We start from the raw sequence: 13656 nt of genomic DNA, 5'->3' as shown, positions 1-13656 counted from the left end.
AATTTCTAATTGCCAGCATAATTCTGAAAATATCAAAATGGCATTTTCAGATATATGCCCAATATTACTAAAATGATAATGTAGAATATCATGCAAAATAATACATTCCATTAAAATTGTTTTCTGATCTAAATTGCCCAAATTATCCCCATCGTGTGCTAGTTGCAAAATTTACTTAGAAAAACTTCCATAAATTGATCAAGGAGGGATTTTTAATATTTCTTTGGTTATTTTCTGAATATATTTCTGCATCTGAAGAGACACATTGTATTCTCTGGATTCAAAATACATGCTTTAAAGCATAAGAATGTATATTTAAAAACTGACCTTATTTCATCACTTTGTTCTGCTTCTGATGTATAACATACCTGAATACATTCCCACATTAAAATTCTATGGACATAGATAGACAATAATGTATCAATAAAAAAATCAGTTTTCTTCCTGATGTGTTTGTTTTTTTATATATTCAATATGTCTTTGTTTTGCTTAGGGAAACTTTCAGTCCTATGAAGATTCAACAACAAAATCAGTGCTACACTTTAGAAAACAGAAATAATCCTTGCTTATTTTTTGACAGAAATAAGGCTGACTTCAATGTGAAAAATACAATGAATGTTACTTTTAACAATAAAAAATTGTTTTATTGGTGGTTACATTGGCATTCCAATGTAAATCAAAATTAGATTATATATTTGCCATCTTTGCAAGATCTTGTAAGCAATTTCAGCAATTGTTCCATGCCTTGTTGAAATATATTTCAGTATTTCTGCAGTTTTCATTGTGCATTTGTGTTCTGTTGCATTTATAGGAATTCTTTAAAACCAGAGGAGTTTTTTCATAGCCTTTTTGTTTTTGTTTTTTCCTTCAGACTGAAATAATGGGTGTTTTCTTCATCTCTTCTCAAGAATTCTTGGCTAATGTTTATGTTTTATCGGTCCTCCTTTTTTTTGCACTTCTGTTGCAAAGAACCTTTCTCCAGGCATCATACTATGTGGCCATTGAAACAGGAATTAACCTGAGAGGAGCAATACAGGTATTTCAAATATCCTCCAGATATTTCTATTTTATTGCTATTTTAATGGGGGGAAATTATTAATGAAGACCAGAATAACCCCACAGAGATGGTATGGATTTGTACAGATGGCATCAGGAAAGCTAAAACTCAGATTGAGCTAATATTAATGAGGCATCAGGAGAATGAGTAAAAAAAAAGCTTCCTTGAATATCTTCAAAATAAAAAGAACAGAATTAGAAAAGTTACTGTCAATGAAGATGACAATTGGCAGTGAAGGTGACAATATATCAAAAAAGAGGACAATATGTTGAGGAAAAGGCTATGCCCTAAATAAAACTCTTTGATTTTCATCTTAGCTTGGTACTCAAATGTGTAACGTCATTAAAATGCCTTTTACTGTGGTGGTGAGGACATTAAAAATGTGCAAGATTACAGATGCTCTTGAGTTAAGGGAAAAAGGGAAATCATTTATGCTTTCTCTTGTTTTATTGAATGTACTGTACACATTCATAGCCTAGAAGATTTTGAAAGTCATGTTTATATCCATCCATTTGCTTTCTTAAAATGCACGTCCTCTAGGCAGACCAGGCTTTCACTCAGCAGCCTCTTTCTACTGTGACAAACTTTCATGTCCTTCCTTGCCTTTTATTATATAAGCTGCAGCTGTCCTACATGGCTCCTGAAATTAATAGCTCATCTGATTTAAGCACAAATTGATCATAGCTTGGGTTTCTATATTAAGAAAGAAAAGGAAACAAGAAAAAATGAAGCAAATTGAACCTCTGATATCAGAAATAGCAGTAATTAATTATCAACAGTAACAGTTAAATTGAAAGTCAATTTGGTGTAGTCGCTAAGGCACCAGGCTAGAAACCAAGAGATTGTGAGTTCTAGTCCCACTTTAGGCACAAAGCCATCTGAGTGACCTTGGGCCAATCACTTTCTCTCAGCCCTAAGAAGAACATAATGGCAAACCACTTCCAAAAAACCTCCAGGGACTTGTCACCAGGAGTTGAAACTGATTCAAGGGCACATAAAAATTAAATTTTCTGCATCAACTTATATTCAACAACAGCCACCTCGATATGCAAACTTTCTTTGATTGCCTAATAGCACAGGACAATGGTTCCACTACCAACCTGAATATTAGAAGAGAAAAATTGTACTCTTACTGAATTATCTGATACCTTCTAATAGATGAAGAAATAATAACATTTATAATAATTCTGGCTGTGGAATTAAAGAACCAAACTCCATATAAATATATGTGTGTACCAATTAATAAAAACAGAGGATTTGTTTCTGAAACATATTCCAAAAAATTAATTTGTAGCATAAAAACAACTTTTTATACTACAGCCAACTCGAGTCTCTCAGCTTGAATTTCTAAAACATCTACTAATAATCAGAGAGCTTCTTTCCTTTTATAAAATCAAATTAGTGCAGCAGGAACTATAGAGGAGGTACGGTATATTCTGTAGTCTCCATGCTAATGTTACCGTTAAGCTATTAGTATCCACATTTTACATCCTTGCATCTAGGATATAAAACAGTAATTTGTAATCAGTAAATTTCACAATCTGTTGGAATCAGTTCTACTATTATGTAAGTCTCATAGCATGACCCAAAGATATTTTTTCAAGAGGAAACTGGACTTTTTTAGTTTTTTCTTGAAGATGTTTCACTTCTCATCCAAGAAGCTTCTTCAGAAAAACAAAGTAAGTCCAGTTGCCTCCTGAAAAAGCACCTTTGGGACAAACATGACCTGGATGACTGAGAATCTCAATAGTCATTCTCATAGCATGAGATAAGCTTAATTATATAAAAATGCTGCAATATATCTGTTTATGTTAGATATCCTGATGCTAGTATGTAATTTCAGAATTCTCAATATTCTTACAATCATAATGTTTTGGTATTGTCATGATTGGTTATCAATATGGAACAAGATATTATCAGTGTGAAAGTTTGCTTTTTCCCCCCGTTTCAAATAAAACTCAACATTTTTATTCTAGACGAAAATCTATAGTAAGATCATGAGACTATCAACCTCCAACATGTCCATGGGGGAAATGACCTCAGGTCAGATCTGTAATCTGGTTGCAATAGACACAAACCAGCTAATGTGGTTCTTCTTCCTGTGTCCTAATCTCTGGGCTATGCCTGTACAGGTAAGAAATTGAATGGATTATTAATTAAAGTTAACCCATGGGAAAAGAGGTCAATGTAAAATGTTTGCCTACTACTCTCCCATGGGATCATGAGATCTAAGTTATTTGAATCTTCATAGCTTTTATCTCTAATTTTGTAGTTATTCTGAGGTAGAGTATGCTTTCCTTTTTTGGAGGACAGACTATACCTTCTCCAAAAATAACAATTGATGACATGTCTAGAATCCTCCCATCCTGCTAAATGCCCGTACCATCCAGTTTTAGAATTGTATTGATTACGCAAATCAATGTCCCTTCTCTTTCCATCATTGCAGATTATTGTTGGAATTGTTCTGCTCTATTACCTGCTTGGAATCAGTGCCTTAATTGGAGCAGCTGTAATCATAGTGCTGGCCCCTGTGCAATACTTTGTAGCCACGAAACTTTCACAAGCTCAAAGAAGTACACTGGTAAGTTCAGTCAATATTATTATATCTACCCAATTTCTCAATTTTAGACTATTAATTTGTAATCTCATATCTATGACAGTGTCCTTGACATATTATATGCATTCTAAATATTTAGTCAACAATGGGTTCTGTTAAATATAAAAGGTAAAGGTTCCCCCGCACATGCGTGCTAGTCGTTTCCGACTCTAGGGGCCAGTGCTCATCTCCGTTTCAAAGCCGAAGAGCCAGCGCTTGTCCGAGGACGTCTCCGTGGTCATGTGGCCGGCATGACTAGATGCCAAAGGCGCACGGAACGCTGTTACCTTCCCACCGGAGTGGTCCCTATTTTTCTACTTGCATTTTTACGTGCTTTCGAACTGCTAGGTTGGCAGAAGCTGGGACGAGTAACAGGTGCTCACTCTGTTACGCGGCACTCGGGATTCGACCCGCCAAACTGCCGACCTTCTGATCGACAAGCTCAGCGTCCTAACCCACTGAGCCACCGCGTCCCTCTGTTAAATATAGTGAGACAAATTTACCAATAAGGGTAGAGGATTGTATTTTTAATAGTGTTTAATTTGCTTATAGTTTCAAAATAACTACCCACCAAATTGAAAAAAAGAGAGGAAGGGCATAGTTTTGTTTTTCATTTTTCTGACACAAAAACCTGGTACTGTTAAAGAAATAAATCTCTGTATTCCACACAAAACTTAACCAATAGAAAGCTGTGCAGATATGCCATATAAGCAGCTTAGTGACAATTGGTCTTGGATATATAATGCCCAGATTTAACATTCAGCTTCCAATTCTTTTTGGAACTGCTTTTAAAGAGTACTGTATTTGAGAATTTCAGTTGATCCCAAATGCAGTAGAACACTTTATTTTGGGCTCCCAGTATTAGGAGCACATTGCCCCCAGATTCGGCGTTAATTATTGCTTAGTTTCCATGTAAGGTGTAGGCAATGACATATAAAGCCCATTATACCTTGGCATTACACTCTCTTCAGAACTGCCTACTGCTCTCAATATCAGCCTGACCAGTTAGTTCCACCAGAGAGAAACTGCTGCAAATCCTTTATTTTCAAGAAATGCAGGCACTGTTGCTTCTTTGTAGGTATTTTAGAAGTTCTTAAAGACTGAATTGTTTTGGAGAACTTTCCCCAAATGTAAACATTGCCATCTTTATTTTATTTATTGTATCTCTAATTTATGTTGAATGGTTTTATTCTGACTGTTTTTGTTGTTTTTACTCCTGTTTTTACTCCTCCTAAAATACTGTGGGTATTTTAATATGGATTATTTTATGTAACCATCAAGAATCTCTCTTGAACACAGTGGCATAGAAATATCATAAATAAATAAATAAGAGAGAAAAAGTATTTAAATAAAAATTGAAGCATAGGGCCTTGTTGCAACCAATTTGCATTACCATGGATTGTTATCTATTACTGTATCTTATGATCTCGCTATAATCCCAAATTATTTTTTATGCCAATGTTCCAGGAATCTTCCAATGAGAGACTGAAGAAAACAAATGAAATGCTTCGAGGCATTAAACTACTCAAACTCTATGCCTGGGAACACATTTTTCACAGTAGTGTGGAAGAAACTCGGCAAAAGGAAATGACAAGTCTTAAGGCTTTTGCTCTTTATACCTCTATATCAAGTAAGAAATTCACTTCTTTTTTGTCCCCAATCTCAGTTTAAATGTTTGTATAAATTTAAATAGGTTTTCAGTTAGTTTACTGCATATTTAAAGGATTGAGTTCCATACCAAGAAAACTCCCAAGACATTAAAAAAATACTGCACTACAGTCGTTTAGAAAATTGGTTTTCAAAGGCAAGACCAATTGTGCATTTTTTTAAAAAAAAAATGTAAATGAAAACAGCCAATAGAATGAATTTCTCCTGCTTGTTCATCATCAAATAATTTGTTCCCTTCCACCTGGAATTCTCCATGAATCCTCAAAAATTCAGTCCAATGGACTGGTTGAATTTTCTTGAAGGTAAAAAGAGGTGAGAGAACAGAGCCCATCGCACAAGCATTATTTCTTCAATTATATGAAAAAAAGATTCCATAGCCTTTTGAGTTCTACTTGAGTTTATCTTTTCGATGTTAGAAATATATTTGTGCTACACCTTAATATTGAGATAAATATCAATTTTTCAATATTTTTAAAAATTGACAAAATGTGCACATCTCCTCAATGGACTTGACAATTTAAAATCCTTCTCAAGCAGTCAGATCATTATTAGTTAATGTGTTTGCATGAAGTAAAATCAAAGCAGTAATCTATATCTTCAGTAAATAGTTGGTTCACAGATCATTACTCTTTTCAGATTGATTGTTTTATATGAAAATCATGGTTTACATGATTTACACAGCATTCTTAATCCAAGTAAAGCAAACCCCAACATGGTGTAACATCATCTTATGTGTGGTCAAAGCAGAATAATCAAATGTACAATTGTAGGTATATGGATATTCTTTTGCATAACAGGGTAATGACTATCCTAAGATAAGGATAAAGTCCTGTGACATGAAATTACCAATTTCCCTTATTTTCCCATTGAGAATATTTCTAGCTTTTAGGCCAATAGCATGTTTAATCAATTTTACATCTGAATTGGGACTGTAACTGCAGAAAGCTGTTTTATACCAATAGTAGACAATATATGCAGCTCAGGATCAACAGAGTTTGCTAGTTATTTGTATACAGTAGCTTGTCCAGCCTGTGTTGTTTGGGGTATGGTTCTTTGATGGTTTCTTGATCAGGATGTTATTTTATTCCTTGACTGTTTATCTGATGCTGCTTTCTGTTTATTTGACTGTTGGTTGCTAGGATAGGAGTGCTCTGGGCTGTTTGTATCCTTTGTTAACTTTTGGTTATATATTTTGGTTGTATCAATTTTATATCATTTCAGAATTTGATACACTCATGATTTCCCCCATCTTTAAATATTATAAACAGACAAGAACTGTGTGCAGCTATAAAACATTTACAGTAGTTTTGCATTTTTAATCCACTTAACGAAGCCAAGACTGAAATAATTTTAGGTTTTTGACAAATGTGAAACATTTAATAATGCATAAAGAAGTAATTGACTTGCAATTTCCGATGACCCTCTGAGGAGAAATTTAAATGCTAGGAGCTGCCTATAACTGTATTTTTATCCCTGATATAGTAAATAATGTATTATATATGTCAGACATAAAAAATGTAGGTATACAAAGGAGACTTTTCTCCATGAGCTAATGACTGTTACTGTTTAACAGTTGTTTGGTATGAATAGTAAATTGAGTAATAGAAAAGGCAAAAGGAAGTATGTAGAAATGTTGCAGTAAAATTATAATCTTAATCTTTAATAAAGTAATAATTTCATTGTATGAAATTTATTATAAAATAACAAGTGGCTTGCTCAGGCTTGTGAGAGCCAATTGTTAAATTTTTTGGAATGTTCTGTTATATAATATCAGACTAATACTGATTTTATATGCTTATTTAGCAAGAATTAACTGACATTTTTTTGAATAGTACCTACTACTGGATATAAAATTGGGTATGTATATTAGAAATAAAATAAAAGAGTAGTTATACAACAATATCATGTAACTATACAGTTAATACCAGTGCAGCATTTCAAGTGTAAGTAAGTAGTAAGAAAGATGATTACTGTGACATCCGTAAATAAATGCAGTGGATTGAAATGGTTAAAACTGATTATAAGTGAAACATTTGATAGCAAATATGAATTCTTCACTAATTATCTCCAAAAGGATAAATAGTATGTCACCCAAATCTGTTTTTAAGCAGCTGAGAACAGTAAACGGGGGCAAGGAAAAAGGCCCTGGGAAAGTTTTCAAATTTGGCTGTACTTAAGGCATTAACTTTACCCTTTAGCACTAAAAAGCTGCTTATGTTTTCCTTAGTTCCTACGAGATCTTATTTATCATACTAAATGTTCATCATGAAAGAGGTCTCTTGAGATGGTGCTGCATTGGTCTGTGATAATAGGCAACCAAATGCACAAAACATATGGCATATTGGTAATATTTATTATCATAAGTACTTTAACTCATTTTCCTTTCTCTAGGGAATAAACAATCTTGATATTTTCCTTTAAAAATAATCTGCTTGAAGGACATTACTTCAGAACATAATTCACCCACTTGGTTCCCTCCAGATGTCTGTGAATTATCATGAATAAATTTTCTTATTTAGAGTAGGCTTTCATAAGAGATCACTATGGGAAATGAGGGAATAATATCCATCCACCCATCCTTCCATCCATAATCTCTTCTTTCTTTATCTACGATTAAACAGATGTGGAATGCAAAAGTCTCTCCAACCTCTCGGTGACAACAAAATAATACATAAGACTCTTTCCAGTGCCATCTTCTAATGATTGCCCTGATTTTTGTAGCTCAGATCTGTACATCTACTTAGTCAGACAAGTCATGATTCTTTTTCTCTAAACTGTGCTAGTTCATTCAGTTTACCTGCCAGCAGATACATCCTAAGAAATGGCTTTTGGCTAATGAGGGAAATTTGAAGAAAAGGAAGCCCATAAGTTGAGATCTTGAGACCACTATGCTAAGTCATAAGACATATAAAAAAAAATACCTAGAAACTAAACAAACCTTATGGCTTAACGTGATGTGGAAAGCCAGCCAGAAATTAAATTTGAAAATAGACTGTGATAATGAATTGTTTTAAATGTTAGAATTATAAATGCAAATAATGTTGTACTAGAAACTCCTATAATATATTTTAATGTATTCATAGAGATAATGAATTGTTGTTGATACATAGGATGTGGGACATTTAAACTTCCAGCTCTGAGCTTAATGAAAATAGCAATAGCACTTAGACTTATATACCACTTCATAGTGCATTACAGCATATTGCCCCCAACAATCTGGGTCCTCATTTTACCAGCCTCAGAAGGATAGAAAGCTGAATCAACCTTGAGCACATTAGGAATGAACTCTAGGCTGTGGGCAGAGTTTGCCTGCAATACTGCATTCTAACCACTGCACCACCAGAGTCTTTCTCTTTGCATTTATCTTAGAAAAAAGTTTACGTTGGTAAAAGTTCACGTTTTCTTACAAAAGCTAGTGAGGCACTGGAATATTCTGGCTGACATTTCATTGAAATTATTCTTATTTAATTTTCTAAGAACATTTCTGCAAGATAACTTTTTCTTTTTTCTAACTCCAAAAGTACTGTAAATCCCTCTTGGAATATATAAACTTTTTGATGCAATAAAATGATAGCATTTTATCATTTATTTTATTCAATTGATACCCTTTCAACAAATTTGTGGCATATTCGAATTGTCACTTTATACATTTAATGGTAAATATGAGTCCTTAGCAATATTCTGATTTGCAAAATTTATTAACAAATATATGCAAACATAAAAGCAAAGTGCCTGATAAAACCTGCTGCTGAACTGTACTTTGAATTGGCACTAGAAGCTAATGGGAAATTATAGATACAATTATCTGTATTATATACAGTACTGTAACATTCCAGAAAGCACCTTCTGCAATTAAAAAAAATGCTTTTCACATTTCACCATTTCCCAATGAAAAGCTGCTGAATGTATACAATATGTAAGTCTACTATGTGTTAGCATAATCACTAAATCTAGCCATTGTAGTCTTTAAATCACCTATAATGGCTTAGTGTTAACTTTTATAGTGTTGTCAACAAATAACGCTTAAACCTTAGTATGGTGCCTGAACTTAACTAAAGACATTTTTACATAGTTACCTAGCTGTAAAACTTAATCTACAAACCACAGTGGTTCAATTGGTGCAACCTATTAAGTCTCAGAGAGAGAGAGAAAAGAGACAGAGAGCTCCAAATATTAATTAAGGAACAGTGCTTTATGACTTTCCATGTATAAAGCTAGCCAATTCAGTTTATTGGGGAAAAAACATTGTTAAGCAAACCATAGTTTAGCAGAACATGTGAACTCTGCCAAAGAATATTGTACTTTTTACAGGCTTATGAAAACCCTACAAAATTACAAAGATTGGCGTCCATCACTACAGCATACATACTAAAGCTGCCTGAGATAGCACATTAATCCATGTAGTTCTGTATTGCTGATACTGGAAGCATCATTCCAGAAGTCAGGGGAGAAAGCACTCCTACGTATAGATGCCAAGAAATGAATTTTGGATTTTTGCCTTAAAACATGTATGAAATTTACAATGAAAATTCTTTGTCTTCCTTCCAAATATAGGTTTAATTGAGCCCAGAAAGCTTATCTATAGCTTATTTTATTAGATTTTTAAATATTTGAAATATTTCCTGTTTAACTGCTGCAATAAGCTTGCAGTGTGAAGCAGGAAACTGAATAGAATATAAATTTATGACCTAAATTGAACAATTTGTCAGTTATCACTTGTTCAAATTAGAAAGAAATGTTGGCAACATAAGTAATAGAATGGATAATTTATATTTTAATGGCCAGCTGCAAAGAAGACCCAGAACAATAGGGAACCCATTTCTATACCCAGCCATCTGTGATGAATAATCCCTACATTCTCCTATAATTGCCTAGACATAGAGAAGAAATCAGTACTGTACATCTAATCTACCCATAAAGTCCCCGGAAATTGCTAGTTATTATTTTATTGCTATTATTCATGGTACAGAAGCACTACCAGAACTGTGATGGAATGTAGTCTGGATTCCCAGGAGGGAGGGAATGCATTCCAGAGGAGTAAGAGAAAATTCAGTTCAGATGCTTTACATGACAGAAAGAGGGTGAAAATGGCTTCTCCATAAGAGTTTTCAGACTATATGCTTTATGGGGATGATAGTCTGCTTTAGTTAGGCAAGATATTTGTCTGTAGATGAGGATCAATAAAGAAATCTGCTTTGAACAATCGCAGTGTGTCTTTCCTTGTTTTTGAAACCTGATAAGAACAATATCGATGTATTGTAGCTATACTACCTGACTAATAAAACAAGCAATCTAAAAGAAAAAGGTGTTGTTGGAGTTGCAGATGCATATGTTGTTAAGCTAAACATCATTTATATTGGGTGGAATGTCTGTAATTATTGGCATTAATATAAATATATAAATAAAATTATTATTATTATTATTATTATTATTATTATTATTTTTCTTGTACTGCACTTTGTTATAGCAATTATTACAATTCTAAAGTAAATGAAATGTATGAGAACAAAAGAGATTTAGGTACAAAAGTGTGTAAATATAATAAGAAGAAACATTTTCCCCACAGTTTTCATGAATGCAGCAATACCAATTGCAGCTGTTCTTATAGTAAGTATAAATATTTATATTAAAATGTATTTTTTAAAAAATAGAGAAAGATACATCTTTTCAGTAATGAATTTGTTGATTGTGCTTTTGCTGATTTTAAATTACTATAAGGTGATCTGGATCCATAAAGTTCATTTATGCTATAGGAAGGAAGGCAGACACCAAATTTCAGCAATTGCTCTTCCCAATAGCTACTGGGAAAAAAGCTTTGCAGAGAGCTAGGAAACACAGGAACAGCATGAAAGTTGATACTAAGAACTGCAGGCAAACATGAAATATAAATAAAGGTCATTGTAAATCACTGGACTTTCCCATTGCGGATGCTGAACTTCAGGATTTCAAGTCGATGCTGAACTGAAACTCAGCATCATCCAAAAACAGAGTACTGTTTTGGGGCTAGGATGGATTATATTCTTGATGCATTAGCTGACAGAATGAGGAATGGGTAAAAAAAAGGAGTAGCAGCTACTTTATGTTATTTCAAAAGTTACAGAAAATCATCTCGTACAGTAAGTCTGGTTTTGTTATTCTTGAATCCTTTGACAGTAACTGATTCTGTCTGCAACATATAGGACAGAATTCAGCCCATTCCCATTGCCATCGTCCTTCAGGTAGAACTTTCATTTGGAATCAGTCCAGTAATAAAATTGGGAAATTTTATTATGAACCAGTCCAGTAATAAAAATGGGAAACTCAAGCACTTTTCAGGTCACAAGTCATGGACTTAATTCACATCCAGAGAAGCTTCTTTGATTTATTTATCTGCAAAAGGTTCTGGTCAACTAACACCGTCAAATGACAATGCACACAAAAGAATATGCAAACACACCCATAAAATAAATAAGAAAGAAAACACCTACGTACATGTTCTATTTATAGCTGTATATACTTAAGATGTTTGGTAATCATTCATAGTTCTATAAGAGTAGTAGTTCTGCTGATCTTTTGGATTTTTGAAGTTCAATAAAAATCTGACTGAAAATATGTCTTTAATATGTAAATGGTCTGAAGTAATGCGTTTTGTTTTTGTTTTTCTAATAAGACGTTTGTTGTCCATGCCCATCTCTTTGTCAATGCCGACTTTTCTCCTTCGGTGGCCTTTGCATCGCTCTCCCTCTTCCACATTCTTGTGACACCTCTGTTCCTACTGTCCAGTGTGGTTAGATCCACTGTTAAAGCTCTTGTAAGGTAAGGTTTCATGAGACTTTAAGAGACTTGGTTTAAAATATTCACCTCCATTGCTGCAGGAGTTAAAATTTGGTTTAGATTTATTTAGGATATCACTTTTGTGGGTTTTCCACCCTACCAAAGGTCCTTCATTGTTAGAAAATCATGGTCAATTTCCCTACATTATATTATTAGTTTCTCTACAGCTTCTATTGCCAATAATCACTGTAGTATGCCTTTGTGATTTTTGTGGGAAATGTATATTAGGATGTGAGAATCAGTTTGATGTTGTTATTAAGACATCAGTTAGAGACTGGGAAGCCATGAGTGGTAGTTCCACCTTAGGCACAAAGCTAGCTGGTCACTCCCTCTTGGCCTTAGGAAGCAGACAAGAGTGAACTATTTCTGAAAAACCTTGTCAAAAAACCTGCAAAGACTTGTTATCAATCTCTGAGAATCAGTCACAATCAAACAGAATATATAGATGTAGAGGTAGAGATAAAGAACATTTGTTAATTCTTTAGGGGGGGGAATAGCATTGATTCTGCTGAAATACTAAGGAAATATATCTTCTCAATCTTGCTAGTAGTATTAAACCTGGTGTCATGTGAGAATTAAATCTAAGCATAATTGCTGATGGGATTTATGATTAATCATATATTTGGGTGCTATGAAACTGTATCATCCTGTGAATATGATGATGGACTAAAAAACTATATATGGACTGAAGGAGTACAGAACTGTATACAAAACACAATAGGTTCATCCAACCCTAAAAGGGACACTACCAATTAAGAATATGCAATATTTGCTGAGTAAGGAATATAATGTTCCAAAGAACAGTGGAATGTTCCATGTCATTCTGTATTGTACCAAACCATAGCATGTCATATCCAGACCACATCATTTCAGGAAATGTTTAGCAGTTTTTGGAAGTAAGTACGGTACTCCATAATGAAAAGAATTCAAGGTTGCACTGGAGTAGTGTAACCCTGAAAAAGACTGTTTTCATCTGGAGCACTTTAAATTGCTTTTAGTTTAGAGGACTGTGTTACAGAAATCCTCAAACTAGCCTGTAATAACATGATACAGAGAGGAGCCTTGGTGGAGCAGTGGGCTAATGCGTCCTTAAGTAACACCAGCTGCCTGCAATTATTGCAGGTTCGCATCCCACCAGGCTCAAGGTTGACTCAGCCTTCCATCCTTCCGAGGTAGGTAAAATGAGGACCCAGATTGTTGGGGGCAATTAAGCTGACTTTGTAATAATGCCACTTGGGGGGTGTATGAAAGCCCTAATAAGCAGGCATATACATAGAATGAAGGCTACTGCTAAGCTTGTAAGCCGCCCTGAGTCTTCGGAGAAGGGCGGGATATAAATGGAATTAAAATAAAAAAAATTAAAAAATAATAATGTGTTATTGTTTATTGGAATATTCCTTTCCCAGATCAACACATTTTGCACATTCCTATTTTTTTTAGTGGTTGGGGTTTTTTACCTGAATTTAATGGAGCCTATTTAGGACAGAGGTGTGATATATAATGAGGAACAGCCAATGACAAT

At 34.1% G+C, this 13656-nt stretch overlaps 1 protein-coding gene across 1 annotated transcript in view; it reads left to right on the top strand.

The window, feature by feature from the left end:
• Positions 1-13656, top strand: part of ABCC8 (ATP binding cassette subfamily C member 8) — a gene marked incomplete at its 3' end in the record, with an annotated part of 70993 nt that overhangs the window by 20610 nt on the left and 36727 nt on the right. Inside the window, exons 7-12 of the mRNA XM_083358473.1 lie at positions 872-1036; positions 3034-3189; positions 3504-3638; positions 5121-5283; positions 10888-10928; positions 11971-12116. Of these exons, the coding sequence (XP_083214599.1) occupies positions 872-1036; positions 3034-3189; positions 3504-3638; positions 5121-5283; positions 10888-10928; positions 11971-12116 (806 nt within the window). The remainder of the gene's footprint in view (positions 1-871; positions 1037-3033; positions 3190-3503; positions 3639-5120; positions 5284-10887; positions 10929-11970; positions 12117-13656) is intronic.

This window comes from Vipera ursinii (genome assembly GCF_947247035.1).
Source record: "Vipera ursinii genome assembly, chromosome: 1".
Lineage (NCBI taxonomy): Eukaryota > Metazoa > Chordata > Lepidosauria > Squamata > Viperidae > Vipera > Vipera ursinii.
The sequence above is the reverse complement of the archived record's forward strand: the minus strand, read 5'-3'. Positions and strand labels throughout refer to the sequence as shown.